At 44.8% G+C, this 13810-nt stretch overlaps 1 protein-coding gene across 1 annotated transcript; it reads left to right on the top strand.

Moving 5' to 3' along the window:
• Positions 1-10335: 10335 nt before the first annotated feature.
• On the top strand, positions 10336-11883 carry LOC130713757 (uncharacterized). Its single transcript, XM_057563552.1, has 2 exons — positions 10336-10411; positions 10944-11883. Exon 2 carries the CDS (start codon positions 10949-10951, stop codon positions 11579-11581), a length of 633 nt encoding a protein of 210 aa, XP_057419535.1. The 5' UTR covers positions 10336-10411; positions 10944-10948; the 3' UTR covers positions 11582-11883.
• The last annotated feature ends 1927 nt before the right edge of the window (positions 11884-13810 follow it).

The following is a 13810-nucleotide window of genomic DNA, read 5'->3' as shown; positions in this document are numbered from 1 at the left end:
TTCTATAAATACCCTTTTTACCTTTCACTTTTCACTTTTCTGAAAACCTTTGCTCTGAAAACTTTTTCATCGCAGCTTTCCCTCTCTTCTTTGTTCTCCGGTGAACCTTGCTCACTCCGGCCGTCGTCATTGCGCGGTGCTCCCCCATCGCCGACGTTCTCTTTACTCAATCCTCCGCTTCTTCCTCCGGTGAGTCCTTCCCCTTTCTCTTTTCTTGACACTGTGTCTTCTTCTTTCTTTGTGTTTGGACCTGTTCATCTTCTTTTTTATTTTATGAAATTACCCAGCATGTCGACACAAAATTTTAGCATTTCCTCCTTAGAGCTCACTTCCCCTTCTACGGAGGGGGAAGTTTCTGCCCCCACCGTTATCGAAATACAATCCTCGCCCTCCACTCACGAGGATTCCGGTCCCGCCGGCTCCGTTGATTCTATTCTCTCCTCTAATGGAGATTTGTCTTCGCCCGAATGGCGTTCCAATGCGCATTTAGTTGAAGATAAGTGTCTTTGGCGCTCCATCTGGGGTAGCCTTGGGAGCATCAGTTCGCTTCGAATATCTTCTCAAGGGTTTACAAAGATAAATCCCGCCACCTCAAATAACGAAGATCACCTGTTAAATGTTCTTCCATGTGGCGAGGACGATTGCGTTCTTTTTCGCAAGGAACCCACCGATGAATCGCCCGATTTCTTTTTTGTTTATGGTTATTTTTTCTTGGATTTGAATATCAAACTCCCTTTCTCGCCCTTCATATGCCACGTTCTTACCTTTTTGAACGTGGCGCCTTGTCAACTCCAGCCCAACGCCTGGGGTTTCATACGCTGCTTTGAAATTCTCTGTGAACATTTGAGTTGCACTCCCACCTATCCCTTGTTTTTCCTTTTCTATAAGACAGTCACCACAAAACCTACATCTGTCAAGTGGGTTCCCCTTTTGGCTCGCAAGAACATGAGCCGATTCACCGCCCTTAAAAGCCATTACAAAGTGTGGCAGAAAAAATATTTCAAAGTCATGGAGTCGCCTGAAATGAATAACTTGTTTCGAGATTCCAATAACCACCCTTTCTTCCCCTTTTACTGGACAAAAAACCCTCGCCGAAAAATATCCGTTTCATACGACGCCTTGGATGAATCCGAGCAAGCCATCGCCGATTACCTCCGCACATTACCAGTGATCTCTGGTCATGACTTGATTGAAGCGTCGAAATCCGGCACTTTAAATCAATTTTTTAGTAAGTTTATAATTTTTGCACAACTTGTTTTTCTTTTTGTTTATGTACCTCGCCTAATTGATGTTTTCCATGCAGCCACGATGGGAAAAAGCAAGGTTGATGCCAACCCCCTCAAGATGAAGGAATACCTCGCCCAGTCTGCTGCGGCGGCGAAGAAAAGGGCCGCCGAGACTGAGCAAAAGAAAAAGAATGAAGGTACTTCGGGCTCTGATAACGTCAGGGACCCAAAGCGCCAAAAAACTTCGAGCGCTGCTGGTGTTAAACCTCTTCACCAATCAACTCTTGATCCAAAAGGTCGTCCGACTGAGAAAAAGAAGGGGCATGACAACGTCCCGCCACATCAACCGGATTCAGGCGCACTGATCAACCGCCCTTCAACTCCATTCGTCCAAGCTGGCCCTAGCTCAGCTATTAGTGGCGAGGCTCTTCCCCCTTTGCTGAACCTATCTGATCCTCGCTTCAACGGATTGGATTTTATGAATCGTACCTTTGACAACCGGATTCACAAGGATGTTTCCGGTCAAGGCCCTCCCAACATTGCTTCTGTGGCGATCCATCATGCACTCTCTGCCGCCAGTACTGTGGCGGGAATGGCTCAGTGCGTGAAGGAGTTGATAGCAACCAAGAACCGTTATGAAAAGAAGGCGGCTGACTATAAGACTGCCTATGAGCAAGCAAAAGCCGATGCTGAGACCGCCAACAAAAACCTGAAGGCTGCTGAGGAGAGGTGTGCTAAGTTAACTGATGACTTGGCGGCTTCTGACTTGCTTCTTCAAAAGACCAAATCTCTGAAAGAAACTATCAACGACAAACACACTGCTGTTCAGGCCAAGTGCCAAAAACTGGAAAAGAAGTACGAACGCCTAAGTGCTTCCATCTTGGGGCGTGCTTCTCTCCAGTTTGCTCAAGGCTTTCTGGCGGCCAAAGAGCAGATTAGTGTGGTTGAGCCGGGCTTTGATCTTTCCCGTATTGGGTGGCTGAAGGAGATCAAGGATGGTCAAGTAGTTGGTGATGATGACATTAGCCTCGACCTCCTTCCCCATTTCGATGATGAAAGTGAGCCTGAAGAAGATGGCGAGGATGGGAATGAGCAGCACAAGAACGAGGATCACGAGAAGGAAGACCCTCAAGCTGGGACAAGCCAAGGCAACAACGCCAACAATGAGAACCTGGCTTGAATTTCTTCTTTTATTTCATGAAGTTAAAATTTTACTTTCCCTGTCTTTTATCATCATTCCAAATCATGTACGGGCGTCGCCCCCTTTGCCTTACTTTTAATGAATACCATTTTAAGTTCATTCGTTGTTACCTTGAGTTGTTACTAACTTTTGTTGTTACTTTGGTTTGCATACCTTAGCCGATTTTTCGACGAGGCTTGGTTTCTAGTGGCCACTAGAATTGCCAAGGCTTTTAACATTTGATGGCGACACTTTCTTATTCCGAAAGGTTTATTCGCAGTATTGCATACTTTGATACGATTTGCATTGCATGAACTCGTAATATAAATTATATTGAATTAAAAAAAATACAGGCGATTTTGTTGAAATAACCTTTTCATTAATTTTCTTTCACATGAGAACAATTGTCCCATTCTTTTTACATGCCGCCTCATTAAAAACCTCTCCAAAGAAAGGAAAAAAGAGTGCGACTTCATTCACCTTTGGTTGTTTCTATTAACTAAAATACTGCTTTAGATGAGAGGCGTTCCATGTTCGTGGAACCTTTTGACCGTTTAGTTGTTCCAACTTATAAGCTCCTCCTCCAACATCGCCTATAATCCTGTAAGGCCCGCCCCAGTTGGGTGAAAGTTTGTTGTGTTTATCGGGTATTGTATTTTTTCGGAGCACTAAGTCTCCTACCCTCATTTTTCTAGGCACTACTTTCGTTGAGAATTTTCTTGCAACCTTCACTTTTCCCGCCTCATTCCTTATGTGAGCCTCACGTTGTTCCTCGGGCAGCATGATTAGATTTGCTATTAAATTTTCCCCGTTGTCATTCTCATTAAACCGAACCACTCGCCAATTTTGGTTTTCAATTTCAACTGGGAGCATGGCGTCAGTCCCATAAGTTAAACGATACGGGGTTTCCTTTGTGCTTGACTGTTCAGTGGTGTTGTATGCCCAAAGAACGCCTGGTAGTTCCTCCGCCCAAAGCCCTTTTGCTTCATCCAGTTTCTTCTTTAAACCTTTCAGGATAACCTTGTTAGTCGATTCAGCCTTCCCATTGGTTTGTGGATGTTCTACAGAGGCAAATCGCATCTCGATTCCCATTTATGTACAAAATTCCCGGGTAACATTACTTGTGAATTGTGTTCCATTATCCATTACTAACGCCCTGGGGACCCCAAATCTACAAACAATCCTTCGCCACAAGAAGCTCCTGACCTTGGCAGCCGTGATAGTTGCCACCGCCTCGGCCTCTATCCATTTAGTGAAGTAATCAACCGCCACGATGATATACTTCATTTGTGCCTTCGCTACTGGGAATGGTCCCAAAATGTCAACCCCCCACATAGCAAATGGCCAAGGCGCCATCATGGTTGTTAACTCTTCTGGCGGAGCCTTGTGCAAGTCAGAGAAGACTTGGCATTTTTCACATTTCTTAACGTACTCAAGACAGTCCTTCTTCATTGTCGGCCAATAAAATCCAGCTCTCACGATTTTCACCGCCAAGGATTTCCCGCCTATATGGCTTGAACAAACACCTTCATGGACTTCCGCCATTATTCCATGGGCGTTCTTGGTGTCAACGCATTTGAGCATAGGGGACATAATTCCCCGCCGATACAACTCACCATCCACCACTGTGTAAAAACTGGCTTCCCTTCGTTTCGCTCTTGTGTTCACATCGTCATCCTTTGGAGGGTTTTCTAGGAAGATTTTGATTGACTCCATCCAAGAAGGCTCGCCTTCAATTACTGTCTTGACTGCTTTCAACTTTATTTCTACCAAATCAATGCTCGGGCGAGGCAGGGTTTCCTGAATGACTGTTTGGTAATTGCCCAATCTCCCTGTGCTCGCCAATTTTGCTAACACATCTGCCCTCTCATTTTGGCCCCTCGGGACATGTTCTATCTTAATTTCTTTGACCTCCATCATCAATCTGTGTACCACTTCCAAGTATTTGGAAAGTTGCGGATCCTTTACTTGGTACTCGCCTTTCACCTGTTTAACCACTAACTGCGAATCTCCCTTGATAAATAACTTTTGGACCCCCAGCTCAATGGCTAGCCTTAAGCCGGCAATCAAAGCCTCATACTCAGATTGATTGTTGCTCGCCTTGAACTCGAACTTTAGAGACTGTTCAATGATCATTTTGTCTGGACTTTCAATTGTTATCCCAGCCCCACTTCCAGTCTTATTAGAGGATCCATCCACAGATAGGACCCATTCTCCTCGAGTCTTCTCGCCTTCCGTGGGTGTTAATTCCGCCACGAAGTCGATCAAACTTTGAACTGTGACTTGGCCCCTTGGCTCATATTGTATATCATATTCTGACAATTCCACTGACCAGCTAACCAATCGCCCTGACAAATCGGGCTTCTGAAGTACTTGTCTTAAGGGGACATAAGTTTTAACTTTAACTTGGAAACTTTGGAAATAAGGCCTAAGGCGCCTCGCAGTTTTCAAAATTGCCAATGCAGCCTTTTCAATTTTTTGGTACCGCAACTCTGCCCCCTGTAAAGTATGGCTCACGAAATATATAACTTTCTGCTTTTTTCCCTCTTCCTGGAGCAACACTGTACTCACCACCTTGTCAGTAACTGCTAGATAGAGCACTAATGGAAAGCCTGGTGTTGGTTTGGAAAGTACTGGCAATGTGGCCAATGATTCCTTTAATTTGGTAAAAGCTTGTTCGCATTCCTCTGTCCACTGAAACTTTGAATTCTTTTTAAAGCATGTGAAGAATGGGGCCGCTTTGTCACCCGCCATTGGCAAGAAACGTGACAAGGCGGCCATTCGTCCTGTCAAACGCTGAACTTCTTTGACAGTTGTTGGGCTTTTCATCTCTAAGATCGCCTTTCCCTTATCAGGATTCACTTCTATTCCTCTCGATGTCAACATGAATCCCAAGAACTTTCCTCCCTGGATCCCAAAAGAACACTTCTCAGGATTCAACTTCATTTGATATGTTCTTAATTGAGTAAACGCTTCCTTAAGATCGCCGCCATGATCACTAGCTCTGGCGGACTTTACGATCATGTCGTCCACATATACCTCCATATTCCTGCCCACTTGTTTTGAAAAGATTTTATCCATGAGCCGTTGGTACGTAGCTCCTGCATTCTTCAATCCAAAAGGCATTGTCTTGTAACAGTAATTCGCCTGATTGGTCATAAATGCTGTACTTTCTTCATCCGATGGATGCATCATGATTTGATTGTAGCCCGAATAAGCATCCATGAGACTTAAAAGTTCATTCCCCGATGCTCCATCCACAAGCTTATCGACATTGGGAAGTGGATATGAATCTTTAGGACACACTTTGTTCAAGCTTGTGTAGTCCGTGCACATTCGCCACTTCCCATTGGATTTTTTGACCATCACAACATTGGCGAGCCATGTCGGGTACTGCACCTCACGGATGAAGCGAGCCTTGATTAGTTTCTCAGTCTCTAATTGTACTGCCTTATTCTTTTCATCATTCATTCTCCGCCTTGGCTGGATGACTGGGGTCGCCCCTGGTCGAATAGCCAATTTGTGAGTGATCACATTGGGGTCAATCCCTAGTACATCATTGATGGTCCATGCAAAGAGATCCAAATTATCACTCAGCAGCGTGATCAACCTTTCCTTTTGTTCCTTTGTCAAACTGCTGCCAATCTTTAAAACTTTATCCTTAATTTGCACTTGCTTGGTTTCTTCCAGAGGTTGTGGGCGGAAATCATCAGCATCGTCTCTTGGATCCAAACTGAATCCCTCTTGCGGAAAGATTTCTGTGATTCTGTGACTTTCTTTGGCGGCCTTACGCCCATAAAGCGCCACACTTCTTAGATAACATTCTCTTGCTGCATTTTGGTCCACATGTAATACCCCAACCTTTCCATTGCAGGCTGGATATTTAACAGTCAAATGAGCTGTTGAAACGACCGCACATAGCTTGTTGAGGGTGTCTCGTCCCAAGAGTACATTGTAGTTGGCTCTGCACGCCAGGACTAAGTACTTCACTTGAAATTTCTTTACAAACTCTCCTTCACCAAAAGCAGTTGGTATTTCCACATATCCTCGAACAGTGACACGGTCCCCTGTAAACCTTACCAAGGTTCCTTTATACGGCCTCAAGTCTGACTCTTTTAGCCCCATGCGATCAAAGGCATCTCCATAAATGATATCCGCCGAAGACCCCTGGTCTAAAAATACTTTCTTCGTGACATAATTGTTAACCCTGATTGTTACCACAATTGGGTCGTTGTCATGGGGAATCACGTGCGCAAAATCCTGAGGAGTGAATATGATAGGGGAGTGATTCACCCAACACTCGCTTTCGCTTGCCTCATGTACTGAGTGTACTGCCGCCACATAGCGCTTTCTAGCCTTACTTGAAATTGCACCCCCGCCAAATCCTCCTGCAATAGATGAACATTCCCCAACAGGATCGCCCAACTCTTCCACTATCTCCTTGCCTTTGCCTTTGTCTCCTTGGGTGATCCTAGCGACTTCTGGCGTTGTTGTGTCTTTAACGAAGTTTGCCAGATGACCAGCCTTAATCAATCGATCAATTTCCCGCCTCAAATTCCAACAATTATCCGTCGTATGCCCCAACGCTTTGTGGTACTCGCACCACCTATTGGTATCTACATTAGCTGGCGGTCGCCGCGGGGGTGGCGGGTACTGCACAACATTCGTTTGCCCAACGGCCCTTAAAATGGTGCTTAAGGGCGCATTTAACTTTGTAAGTGGAACTGGAGCTGGCGTAGTACCATGCTGACCAGTTGTGGCTGCAGCGGGACCTTGAGAATTACGGTGCCATGTATTTTGAAATCCTGGTTTGGAGTTTTGATATGGTCCCGGTATTGGTACACGGGGGGTTTGTGCTACCCTGGTTTCCTTCCCTGCCTTAGGTTTATCCTGCGAAACCCCGCCGGAATGGGCTTGCTTGCGTCCTTCCTCTCTTTCTTGTTTTTTCTGATCATCCTGCTCAATTAATATGAATTCCTGAACACGAGCACGAAGGTCCATCATGTCTTTTGCTGGTCGCCTCGTCAAGTCCCGATTCAAGTCACCCGCCCGAAGACCATTTTTGAAAGACGCAAGGCAAACATCCGGATTGCCCTCCTCCAGTTGAACCGCCATTTTACTAAATCGCGCCATGTAGTTCTTGAGCTTCTCCCCTGGCTGTTGATGTATGCTGATAAGATCAAACATGGTTGCCTTGGTAGTTTTATTGGCGGAGAATTGAGTTAAGAACTTTGTGGACAAATCAGTAAAATTGTCAATGGAGAAGGGCGGTTGACGGATGAACCATTGCATCGCCATCCCCTTGAATGTTGATGGTAACAACCTACACTTCACCTCATCTGTTGCTCCTCCAATAACCATTTTCGTGTTAAAATAACGCAAGTGTTCCATGGGGTCTGAGTCGCCTGAAAAGGCGTCCAACGCCATCGTTTGCAGATGCTTTGGTATGCCCACCCGTGTGATGGCGGGAACAAAAGGTTGGAATTCAACAACGTCTTCGGCCTCGAGCCGTTGTTCTTGCTTATAGTCTTGTCGCTGAGTTAAGTACTGCACCTGGGCTTGCAACTGCTCGTTCTGGCTTTGTACTTTTTGTAAAGTGTCCAACATTTGTTGCAAGGCCGCCGGAGTGATTCCCGTCACCACCTCTGGCGCTTTTCTCGGAACGCTGGTTTTGAGGTCATCCAGATTTACATACTCAGGCGGCGCTGATCGTCGCCTGACTCCTGGATCTGATCTAGCTATCAGATCTGAAGGTCTTCCTGGAGCTGCATTCACCAACGAGACCGGTGACTGCGCCACCGAGTGAACCCCCGCCGAAGAAGCCTCCTGCTCCGGCTCTTGAGGTACTTCGCGGTTGTTGTACCGTCCACCGCCGCGGCCGCCGTGACGACCACCCCTCCGGCGATGATCGCGGCGGCCCACACCACATGAACGAGTTTCCATGGATCTTAAAACGCACCCTCTATGTCAAGTAGTAGATCGAAGTAAGACCCACAGACGGCGCCAATGTTCCGTACTAGGGAGTTCTGACGTCGGAAACTGACAGAAAGTAAACCCTAGCAGAGTGCTAAAAATATCACAAAAGGAATATTCTCATTAAATGTTTGAAAGGTACTTTTTACAAGGGGTTGACCTCTCCTTTTATAGAGGGAATGATCATAACATGGACTGTCACTGTACTTGGGCCTGACAACCGGGACCCAAGCCTCTATACATATAAGACAAAACTAAAGGAATCTTCCAGCTGGCGCGTGGACCCATCCAGGAGACGGGCGGGCTTCGACGTTGTTCCAAATCCACGCCATGGCTGCTTTCGTTCATCTAAATGCTTGATTTGGGCGGGAATAAGGGATACTTATATCCCGCCCAGTCCAGTAACGGTCAAATCTTCTCGATTAGCATATCAGAATGTTTGTATGCATAAATGCCAAAATAAAAATAAAATTAACATTATAACATTAAATTTCATTAGTTGTATGCATACATAAGCAATAAATATAAATTTTAAACAAAATGTCTGAAAAATACACTCATTCTACACCCATTTTACACATGGTAGCATTGATAAGAGTATGTATGCAATGAAGTTCTACACCCATTTTGAAACAGGAATACAAATTGCCACACCCATCTAATCTTGCCTCTCGAAGAACAATGGCATCATCCTCGACCACTGTCGCACGACGTTCCGGTGAGTCACGACGCGACTCTAACGAAGGTTTCCATCCTTACTACGACTCGAACTCTTGCCTCTCTGCTCCTTGTGCACCTTCATCGTCGTTTTGACGGCTAGTCTCCCTGCGTTCGAACGAATCTCCTTCCTCCCTATGTTTCTTGCGACGGGCTATCTCTCAGCAACATCATTCACACTTTCCCACAACAGTCTCTCTCTCTCTCTCTCTCTCTCTCTCTCTCTCTCTCTCGCAACGCCGTTCAGCTAGTTCCACGACAGCTTCGTTCACTTTCGCCGGTGAACAATCCCCTCTCTCCAGCGATATGTGAGTATTGTCCCTTTATTTGCTCTTCACTTTTTCTGATTTATTCATTGATTTTGATATGATGTATCATTACTACTAGAGTACTAGTTGTTTTGTATTACTATATTACCATTAGATGTATATAATGATTTGGAGTACTAATATTTAGAATATCTCAATTAACCCAGTGTCTTTACTATGATCTTTTCTTTTGAAACTGTTTTTACTATCATCGATTTGCTCATGTTAAGTTGTTCATAACTTGTGGTAAGGTTTTATTATGAATTATGAATGAACTTAAGACTTGTATATTTTGTAATTTTATGCATGGTTTTTAAATTGTTCTTATAGCTATTATTGGATTTATTTGTTTAATTTTTAATATTATTAGCGAGTATTCATCATTATTATGATTTTTAAATTTTTTATGAAGTAAACTCGTTACGAGTCTGAATTCACCCCATCCATGACCAAATTCTAGAGTTTGAAAACCTAAAATTTGTTTGAACTTATATCAATTGAAAACTAGGACCAGTGTTATTAAATATCGGCTTTTCACCATACCGCCACACAAAGTGCAAGGCGTTGCAGAATTGGCGTGGTGGCAGGCCATGGTGGAAGTTTGGAAAAAGAAAACTGGGCAAGGGCCCATGGATTTTGATGGCCCAAGTCCATGTTTCAGCCTCTTAATCCCCCAAATTCAGGGGAGTTGGGTTTGGGGCCCCCCCTATGGGGCTCCCCGCCCCACTTAAAGTGGGGAAATTACTGGAACGCCCCCCTTTAATAGAATACGGAAGAAAAATTTCCGTATTCAATACGGAAGTCTTATATCCGTATTATATTAGTATGTAAACCGGCAAGGGTATATTCAAACCCATTTCAAACTTCATTCCGTATTTTGCCAAGCTCTTCTCCCCTCTTCAACCTTCGATCTCTGTCGTTCCCCTTGCTTGAACCGTGTACTTGAAAGGTTCCATCATCTCCATCAAAGCTCTTCACAACCCCATTCTCAGAATTGAAACCTAGAGGTAAGGATTTTTGGATTTTCCCCATTTAACTTGAAATTATGTTAATCATTGAACCCTAGGGTAGTCGATTGTTGCTTGTGTAGAGGTATTGTTGGCTGAAATGTCTTGAATGTGGTTTGGGTTTAGGGCCGATAGCTCATTGTCGTTAATGGCGTTTCTGGGTAAATACGGATCACAGGTTTCCGTATTGAATATGGAAAATGGTTTTCCGTATTCAGTATGGAACATGGTTTTCCGTATTGAATACGGAAAAACGTTTTCCGTATTCATCTCAGAACCAAACCCAACACTTATAATTGATTCTGGGTTCAGAATCAATTATAGAAGGTTTCCAAAGCATTTGTGAGTAGTTTCTAGATGCCATAATTGATTATTAGGAAAATAAAAGTTGATCCAAGCATGCATAATCCACAGAAGATCCGATTATCATCTATGTACTTATAAAATTCTAGGAATTTTCCATTTGCTTGCATCATGTTTCTGTCTATGGCTGAAATGGTATATATAGTGAATGTTTGCTCTGAATATATAGTGAGAATGAAGAACAGAAAGAGGTCTCATGCTTCTAGTGAGGATGTCGGGGCTACTGAGGATAGACACCGGCGGTTACATGCTTCTAGCCGGCGCGGCGATCATGCTGCAACCTCTCAGGCGGTGGAGGCTTCAGCTCCAGTTGTTTCTCCGCCGTCTCCCATGATTGAGGTTCCTCTGGTTGATTATCCGCCGTCTCCCACGGTTGAGATACCTACAGTTGTTTCTCCGCCCTCTCCCATGGTTGAGTCATCAGGCGAGGAGTCCTCAGGCGAGGAGTCTTCCGGCGAGGAGTCATCAGGCGAGGCCTCATCCGGCATGGGAGGATCTGACGAGGATAGTATTCCTCCGCCTACTGTTGATGCTGATGTCCTGCCGCCAGAGCAGGGGGAGCATGGGGCACAGGGTGGCGAGGAGGACCTGATCCAGAGGTTGCCGCCGTTTCCGGGGGGGCCTGTTGAGCTATCGCTCCTCACCCATTATGCTGATCACAAGGCTCCCTGGGCGTGGCATGCACTCCTACGCACAGACGAGCGGTATGTGGACCGTCGACAGTTGAAGGTGGCCACAGCTGGGGGAAGGTTTGGAACCTTGCTTGTGATGGTGATTCAGACAGTCACAGGCGGGTTCGAGAGTTGATTGAGCAGACGGGTCTTCATCAGCTACCATATTGCAGCTACCCGGTGACAGATGCAGGCCTTATTTTGGCCCTTGTGGAGCGATGGCATGAGGAGACTAGTAGCTTCCACATGCCGTTCGGGGAGATGACTATCACCTTGGACGACGTGTCGGCTCTTCTCCATCTCCCCATGGGGTCGAGGTTCTATACGCCTGGGAGGGGGGAGAGGGACGAGTGTGCAGCGCTCTGTGCTCAGTTGATGGGAGGATCTGTTGGTATTTATGAGGCTGAGTTTGATACGAATAGGTCCCAGACTATTCGCTTTGGGGTCTTGCAGAGGGTGCGCGTGGAGGCAGAGGCCGTGGAGGCAGAGCCCGTGGACCTAGAGGTCGTAGAGGGGCCGGTAGGGGTCGGGGCGAGTGATTGACTGTATATTTGTATATTTTTTTTGTATTTTTATATTATGACATGTGACTCTTTGTATTAGGACTCTCTTTATATTAATCATGCTTTCTATTTTCACTCATTATATGCCGACTCTTGTATTGAAAAAAACCCGTATAACTACACCGTAAATAATCAAAGGCAGGATAAGTAACATAAATAATTCATGGCAAACAGTTTAAAGGGTACACGAAATTATTCAGAAGCAACACGAAAACAAAATTAATCCTCAGTGATATCGATGAAGTCGTGGGGTCCGCTATCCTGTGGAAATACTTTGACTATGTTGGGCAACGTTATATTCAGATAACGAACAGATTTACTCGGTGCAAACACAGCAACCTGCACACGAGAGCTGCTAGAAGTGCTGCCTTGACGTTTGCAACGGCGGACTAATACATCCCTAATGACTTCCGATCCAGGCAAGTGTGTTGAACAGTTTGATAGCATTTGGATGAGCCCAAAATACATCCCTAATGACTTCCGATCCAGGCTCATGTCTTTCAAAGTGGACATACTTGTCACCGTCCAACTTCTTCAACAAGTGTTGCATTTCTGTCAATCCCCCGCGGAGGGATTTTCTTAACCTCTTGCAAACACCATAAATCTGAGATATGGTAGTCAAGTTTGAAGGATTGTTTTCCTTCAAAGTCAACAACATCTTTCTCGGTGGAACCCAACTCCTTGTCATTTTTCCCACTTGCTCCTTCTCTCCGGGTTTTAGACGACCAACAAAATTGTGCCCAAGTAGTGACCTAGCTGGTTCATGGTTGTGTATACCTTCCATCACCTTTAGCCGCCAATCTCTATCTATGCCATTTTTCCTAGGTCGTCCTTTTAGTCTAAAAGGACAACCTGTCTTTTGTGATCTCGTCCCTTCAACAAGGTCAGGGTCTCTATAAGGAACATATTTACCATGCTTCTCGCACCCCAACATGACATAAGCTTTTCTGCTTCCATTCCCACCATAATCTGACTTTGTGATCAACGTAACATATCCATTTTCAATCGCAATTCCATGAACCCAATTGATAAGATCATCACGGGTAGGGAAAATCTGTTATAATAATAAGAATTGATTACAAGGGTGATCAATACATAATAAGAATTGATATATTACACTCTCAAAACAATGCAAAAATATGTTCAAAGAATACCTGATCAGTTGCAAATAAATGCGAGACATCTATACTTATACACGGGGGCACAAATGCTGGTGGTGGCACCTCTGTAGTGGCCTCTTCAGGTTGACCATTGTGGAATCCAGCTTCAATCAATTGTGACTCACCAAAGAAAAATGAATCTGTCATCCCTGGAAGAGAATACGGAAAGTTACATTCCATACTCAATACGGAAATATACTTTCCATACCGAATACGGATTGTTACTTTCCATACTGAATACGGAAAGTACCTTTCCATATTCAATACGGAAGATAACAATCCGTATTATATCACGACTCAGAATTCAAAAACCCATCCTTCTAACTACTTAAACTACTTAATCTAACTACTTAAACTACTTAATCTAACTACTTCCACTACTTAATCCTACAAAATAACAACAAATAAACACATAGACTTACCTCTACTACAACACTTGTTGTAGTGGTGGAGAGCTTGGGAAATGAAGGAGTGGATGGTGGTGGAAAGCTTGGGAATGAAAGTGAGGTAGGAGAGGGTGAGAGAGAGGGTGGTCTGGAGGCATTGAGGAGGTTCAGGGGGGCTGGTGAGGGGTTGGTGAAGGTTGGTGAGGGAGGAGTAATGGTGGAAAAAGGGGGAATCCTGTCAGAGTTAAATACGGAA

The sequence above is a fragment of the Lotus japonicus genome, chromosome 4 (assembly GCF_012489685.1).
Source record: "Lotus japonicus ecotype B-129 chromosome 4, LjGifu_v1.2".
Classification (NCBI taxonomy): Eukaryota; Viridiplantae; Streptophyta; class Magnoliopsida; order Fabales; family Fabaceae; genus Lotus; species Lotus japonicus.
Note: the sequence above shows the minus strand (reverse complement) of the source record. Positions and strands in the feature narration are given on the sequence as shown.